Source organism: Pundamilia nyererei, unplaced genomic scaffold (genome assembly GCF_000239375.1).
Source record: "Pundamilia nyererei isolate P.nyererei 1_Seehausen unplaced genomic scaffold, PunNye1.0 scaffold00299, whole genome shotgun sequence".
Classification (NCBI taxonomy): domain Eukaryota; kingdom Metazoa; phylum Chordata; class Actinopteri; order Cichliformes; family Cichlidae; genus Pundamilia; species Pundamilia nyererei.
The window spans coordinates 319,677-326,708 of NW_005187700.1; the positions used below are offsets into that span (position 1 = coordinate 319,677).

The window sequence follows — 7,032 nt, forward strand, 5'->3', positions numbered from 1 at the left end:
TTATCTTATCTTATCTTATCTTAACTACTTCCTCTCCAACACACACACCTGTATATTTGTCTCTGTGAGGACTCTTCCCTCCACAGACTGAATCTAAGCAGCAAACACACACACAGTCAAAGTTTCAGGACCTCCAGCATCACTTCCCCTGCACTGAGTGTGGATCAGGTCCAGGCTCGCCCTGCTGGATGATTCTGGGTCCACCTCAGGGCGATCTCGCTGCTAGCTTCCACACATTTCTGACCCTCTAACTCAAACTCCAGACCTCAGATGTGCTTCTCTGTCCTAAAATAAGGAGGCTGTTACTCAGTTACTCTGAAGTGAAAATGGAGCGCGGTGGTTTCTAAACACAGTTAATGTCGTACTTTTACATCATCGCCGTGCTGCAGGTGGCGTTAGCCTCGTGGGACCACACAGAGCTGTTGCCAAGCTGCTCGGCCTTATTACAGGTGTCGATTGTGGCCTGTGTGTGGCGGTGGTCTGCACCATGCTGGACCAGGAACGTGAAGCTCTAAAACATCAGTGCTGACCCTGCTCTGACTCCAGGATCCTCCCCTCTGACTCACCTGCTTCATTTATGCAGAAATACCAAACATGCAGCTGCTAACCTGCAGCCACGTTGTTCAGCTGGAGGAGGCACCACGGATCAACCTGCTGCAGGAACAGGTGAGCACACCTGAGCACACACTCACATCACAAACACACACTTACTTCTTTCTTGATTTGGGGGGCGGAGGGGGAGGAGGTGGTGGAGGAGGAGGCGGGGCAGCAGGTCCAGAGCGCCCGCTGCTCCCATCTTTCCTCGGTCGCCCACGGGGCCGCCTCTCAGGGGCGGGGCTAGAAGCAGTGGCTTTGGCCAGCTGAGCGCTGCGGCCGGCCCGAGTGACGGGAGGGGGTGGCCCTCTGTCCCGAGGCTCCTGAGGCTGAGCCTCAGATGGCATTCTGGGTAAAGAAAGAGAGAGAGGTGAGGAACAGGGTGGAGCTGGGATTTATGCTTCCCCTTTAAACCCACACTACACATAAGCCACGCCCACAAACCCTCTGAAACCTGACTGCAGCCCGCCACCTTCTTCCTCTTCTACTGTTACTTTTGCGACAGGAAGCTGGAAGAGAACAAATAAACAAGAGAAGAGAAACTGTACCGCCCCCTGGTGTTTGGGCGGTGAACTGCGGAACACAGACGCTATAAACTCAGGACAGCCGCACAGCCATCAGGTGTGTCACCTGTGTGTGGTACAGTGTGTTCACACGTGAGCGCAGCCGATGCATAAAACGAGTTTCCTCACGTGAACGCTCCACAGCTGACCTGCTATTTCACACGAGAACAAGTCACACCTCAAAGTTTACAAAGCTGATGTAAAGGACTCAAAGCTTCCAGGCACGACAACGCACAGACACACACAGCCAGATGTTGGACACCTGCAGGGACTCCCCCAGGAAGAGCAGCAGCTCGGTGTGTGAGGTCACACAGAGAGGGCGCGCTGTGCGTCCTCTGAGCTCAGGTGAAGTACAGACGCCACGAGGACGATTCAGCAGCTCCTAAACGCTGCGCGACCAAACTTGAGGATCAGGTGACTGCATAGCAACAGTGAGTGACGCTCAGGTGTGCTGCATTAACACACCTCAGAGGTCAAAGGTCAGACTGTTCGCAGAGCCTCCTACAGAACGAGGAGGACGTGAACAACGATGGGAGGAGCTAACCAATACCAGCACGGTGCACAGCGAGCTACAGACCCTCCCACAACCTGTCGTAAGGAAGTTCTCAAGAACCAATCAGGAACACAGAGTTTTCCATAGCGACCGGTGTCTGGGCCTCGGTAAGCAAACCCTGCAGCGCTCATGGTCACATGACTGCAAACCCTCCACACGCAGACACGCTCAGTTTAAACCTCGAGCTTGTGATTCACACGGCCGCCGCCACACGCCCTCGCCGCCACACTCTCCCGTCTGTTTCTCTGCCCATTAACAGCTATGGCGCCATCATCGCACACGGGTGTAAGCGGCCCACGTAGCGCCGCTCAGCTCACCCTAAAGTCAGAACGGCAGGTGTAAGTGGTGTTTGAAGCAGCAGGTGAGGTTAAAGCGCCCAAAAGGCGGGCCGAGGGGCGACTGTTACTGACAAGAAAAGCTTCCTCAGTGACACCGGCCGCGCTGAACCTCTGCCAGGCGCCACACGGTCCCCTATAAACCACTTCCTGTGAGCTGCCAGAGGTGCGACTACGTTGTGTCTCTCTGAGCGTGAACAGAAACAAAAACTGATGCACCCGCCTGGACCAGAACGAAGCCGCCGCCACCTCACAGCAGCTCATCCAGCCACTCGTGCAACATGAAGCTGAGCGACCTTTGACCCTGTCTGCCTGTTGATCAGTGTCACAGCATCCTGCGTTGGTAAAGGACCCTGAGAGAGGTGCTGCCATCTGAGACGCTCCCGTGGGACATTTTGTTGTTTTTACTCGACGATCATTAAAAAAATTTTTATTCTGAGGAGGTACACTCAGCTCTGCCGCTGTCGGGTGGAGGCCAGCACCACCCTGTCTCATTGCAGGAAACCCCACTAACCAGACCTGGTTTCAGTCTGACGCCGCTGCGGCTCAACGATGGCGCAAACCATAACCGGGATTATTTTACTCACTGACCTAATTTGGATTATTTACCGTGGTCACCTGAACTTTATTAAACCTGGAAGGACAAACGGGGACACGCAGAGGCCCAGACCAGCCTCATCGCAACCAACCAATCAGCAACCGGAACCCAGGTTACTGATCCTCAGGGTCCTGCCCCCTCACGGAGACAAATCAGCCTCGGTTAGCATTGCCGCATGCAAGCTGCAGAGACTCAAAGCCAACTTTCAAAGCACAGGTGCTCACTGAAAAGTTTGAACCTTCATTTCTGTGAGCTTCTGTTCCGCTCAATGACCTGTGATCACATGCCCTCCAAACGTCCAATCAGGGGTGGGAAGAGCCCAGCTGGCTCGAGCTGAACTAAACAGCGAGTGCATATGAGCTTCTGCTGAGGAACAAACACAGTGATCATCTCCACAAAATCACAGCTGACATTAAAACACGATTAACCTCTAACGTCCACGCTTCCTGTCCGACGGGCGGCGGGGTCCCTTCAGCTCGGCAAACATGGCAGAAAAGCAGCTGAGGAGGAGCTGCAGCAGCAAACACGGCACGGAAACATGGCTTTACGGCGCCGTTTAGTTCAGGCACAAGAAGTAAACAAAAACACGAGCTCATCTTTAATCCCACTGGCTGATTAGCTGTGTGGGCGGGCAACCATCTATGTCCAGGTGAATTCACCATCAAGCGCAAGAGACATGTGGCATGTTTGAAGTTTAAGGAGAATATCTGGTGTTTGTGGATGCTGGTCTCATCTTTGGTCCACGCCACCAACAGCTGCAGTGCACCTCCACCTTAGACTGTAAACTACGCCTGTCTCCATATTCTGACTGTTTACAGACAAACGGATCAATCAATCAGTGAAAACTAACCAGCAGATGATCTGATTGACTCGATCAGCACCTGTGGGATTATTGGAACCAGATTAGGGTTGACTCTCGGATGGAACAGGTACAGGTGAGCGCTGCTGTTGCCTTTGTAGGTATTATCCCTCTGCTCTGTGTGCCAGCTTAATGTAATCCAGCTGTTTACCCCGGGACCGATGAGGTGCAGCTCTCTGGTGTAGCTCTCTGGTGTCAGCTGGTCAGAGTACTCACTTGCACAGGTGCACAGTGTTTACAGTGTGCTGATTAAATGGACCTAGTGCATATTTTGGTGTGTTTTTCACTTTTCTAGCTGCTGTGCGTGTACCTGCCCAGGTGTGCCGCTGGACACCAGGTGAGCTCAGTGTTGTGTCTGGTGAGGTTAAGGTCTCAGGTGAGCCTCGCTGGGTGGCTGTGTGTGGGTAACCTGCTGGTTAGCATGCTAATAAGCTCGCCTGTCACAGCGGCCGTGGAGCCCGGTACTGCCGCCTGTGAGCCCGCTCACAGCCCCACACGCTCGGTGCGGCCTCGGTGAGGGTACCGGGAGCCGTTCGGTGGTTCTAACTCGCTGTTTAAAGGCTTTCCTCCGGCCCGGAGCGGCTAGCGCTTAGCCGTTAGCTCGCTCGGACCGCCCAGTTGACTGATCACTTCTCTGTTAGCGTTAGCGTGCAGGCTAGCTGTTAGCAGCCCGGTCCGCGGCGCGCTAGTGGCGGGTCGGGATCGGCGGCAGGAAGCGGGACGTTTAGCGAGCCGCGGGAGTGTCGAGAGAATAGGGAAGAAGCGTCCTTACTGATTCGATGCAATTCTCTTTTTCCTCTCCAGCTTTCAGCCAACTTAGAGCGACGACTTCAAAGCCAGCAGCGAACTTCTGCCAACCTCAGCCTCCGTTTGACACGCCTGGCACGGCCGGGTCTCCGGCGGAACATTCCCGGCGGAGCACGGAGGGAAAAGCGCGGTTTTTACTCCGAAAACTGGCGAAAAATTAAAGTTGAAGCGGTCGCTCCGTCACGGAGGCCATGTTTGGGAGCAACCGAACCACCGCCTGTCAGTGCCAGCAGAGGAAGTAGGTCCCGCAAAACACGTCCCGCCTCGCCGGGCCGCACGCTCCCGTCAGACCCAGACACGGGCGGCGTGTACCGAGGATCGGCCTGTGAAAAGTGCCGGTGTGCAAGCCTCCACGCGGGCACCGGGAATATTTGTTTGTGTTGTGTAAAAAGTGTGTCTGACCCCGCGGAGGGATCAGTTGGAGGACTGCTCTGGTGAAGCGGCTCTGTCAGCAGACCTGGAAGTCCCGGAGCGGAGCGCGAGGATCCGGACCGCGCCAGGCACGTGCCCAAGCACGGAGCAGAGGGTCGGGGTCAAGGGTCAGGTTAGTGTCGACCCGAGAGCGCCACGCCTGCAGTAAGAGGTTCCGGTTATTAGCCACTAAAGTTTAAGAGCCAAACTGTCCGTGACAGTGACGTCATCACCCTCATCACAGGGATGCTGACGTGGTGGGCGTGTCTGTCTTGGATAACACTGATGGTTATGATCGTCGTTTCATGTGTTATGTATATCAGACAGGAGAGAATAAGCTCCGCCCACAGTACCAGTATACCTGCAGCACCTGGAGCTGACGCCACACCCACCTCAGTTATTATTAATTAATCTACAATCTGCTGATGGGTCTGAGTGGAAACAAATACACAGGTCACAACATACATGTCCAGTTTATTGAACACAAACACTAATGCTGACCCTTTGGCCCCTAACAATGACCTCATCCTGACCCCACCCCCTCCATTTTCCCTGTACAGTCCCACCTGTGCAGCTCATTACAGTCTGCTCCTGTTTCCACTGTGGGCCGAGCAGCAGTCAGAGCACAGAATCACATCACACAGAAAAACACGCAGATGAAGTAAACAGTCTGTGCTGTGAGGGGCGTGTCTGCGGCGAGGGCTCAAATGTGATTGGTCCCTCAGCCAGATGACGGACATCTCCCTGATCCATGATTGGACCAGAGTCTGAGTTACTGACGTGCAGCACATTTGTTCTCCTCCGACGCCGACAGGAACTCCACTCCTGCCTCCGTCACACAGAAGGAGCTGCTCCAGGAGACCTTGACCCTCGAAGAGAAGGTGGTGCAGTGGACGGTGAAGATCTGCTGTCTCCTCTGCTCCTGGTCGTGTCCTCCTTCGGCAGCCATGTTGTTTCCTGGCTCCTGCCTGGAGCACAGCAGCCGGTGGGTCACCAGCCTCTGCCAGGAACGGCAGAGGTACGACCGCTCGGAGTCTGAGGAGGAGGAGGAGACGCCGGGCCTCCTGATGGCGTGACAGGTGGCGAAGACAGTAATTCTGTAATCCCTGTGGAGTAGGAGGAGTCAAAAATCAGAAAATTAGTGAGCCACAGTCCAGAACAGAACCACCACAGGCTCCACTCAGGCTCGGTATTTGACCCAGCAAAACACGAACAAACCAACATTTTACACAAACACTCGTCAGAGCGTGAGCGATTGACCAGCCAACACCCTGACCTACGGTGCTGACACTGCAGTTTGACCACCAGGGGGCACTCTGCACATGTGTTTGTACCTGAAAGAGAAAAGCTGCGCACATGACCGTGATCATATCAGAGCTCAGCCTTCAGAGTGGTGGTGATGTCACGCAGCGCACTGTAACGCATGACCTGCGAGCAGCCTGAATCAGTCTAACTCCACCCACCTGAGCAGGCGTCCCAGCAGCTCCGCACACCTACTGAGCTTCTCCTCCTGTTTGGTGTAGCTGGCCCCACCCTCGCAGCGATCCACCCAATAAAACGCGGAAATGCTGTCTATGAGGATGAGCGCCAGGGCGGGCCGTGATGACAAGGTGGTCTCCAGGAAGTGGAGGGTGAGGAGGAGCTGTGAGGAGGAGTAGCAGTGAACAAACAGGAGGCGGGACAGACATGAGCGCAGCGCCGCCTCGTCTGCTCCGGCCAACAGCGCTAAGGACCCGGAGAGAAAGGGTTAGTGTGTAACTTCCTGTTTGTTTGTGTGTGTGCATGCGTGTGCATATACCTGCGCTCAGTTTGCTGTCCAGGATGCTGACCAGGTGTAACATGTCTAGGCTGTAGTCGGTGTCCACAAACACCACATCCACCTCCAGACCCCCAGCTGCCTCCGGCAGCACGCAGCGGCACAGCAGGTGATACAGCAGCTCCGTCTTACCTGAGCAACACACACACACACACACAGTTTACATCCAGGTTAAAGGTGGAGGCACTTCCTGCATCGTGAACTCACCTGTGCCCTCCAGCCCAAACAGCTCCACCACCGCACCTGAGAGCAAGAAACAACACATACAGTGAGACAGTCACCTGACTGACAGCATGTGTCAGCTGTGAGTGGGTGGGCGTGGCCAGTCACCTTGGTCGGGTCCTCGGTCTTCCGGAAACAGACGAGGCTCAATATCCTTAAGGCAGCGCCGTGCCTCCAGACGAGCTAACAGCTGACAAGATGCACACACCGTTACACTCTGCTCCAGGATATACACTCTGCCATATTACACACTGCTCCAGGATATACACTCTGC

The 7,032-nt window shown here is 54.8% G+C and overlaps 1 protein-coding gene across 1 annotated transcript in view; it reads right to left on the minus strand.

Annotated features, from left to right (window-relative positions):
- Positions 1 to 5,177: 5,177 nt before the first annotated feature.
- xrcc2 (X-ray repair complementing defective repair in Chinese hamster cells 2) overlaps positions 5,178 to 7,032 on the minus strand; it is a 2,561-nt gene continuing 706 nt past the window's right edge. The window contains exons 2-6 of the mRNA XM_005751103.2: positions 6,867 to 6,948; positions 6,744 to 6,779; positions 6,519 to 6,668; positions 6,184 to 6,445; positions 5,178 to 5,826 (exon numbers count right to left, since the gene is read on the minus strand). Of these exons, the coding sequence (XP_005751160.1) occupies positions 5,493 to 5,826; positions 6,184 to 6,445; positions 6,519 to 6,668; positions 6,744 to 6,779; positions 6,867 to 6,948 (864 nt within the window). The 3' untranslated portion in view covers positions 5,178 to 5,492. The remainder of the gene's footprint in view (positions 5,827 to 6,183; positions 6,446 to 6,518; positions 6,669 to 6,743; positions 6,780 to 6,866; positions 6,949 to 7,032) is intronic.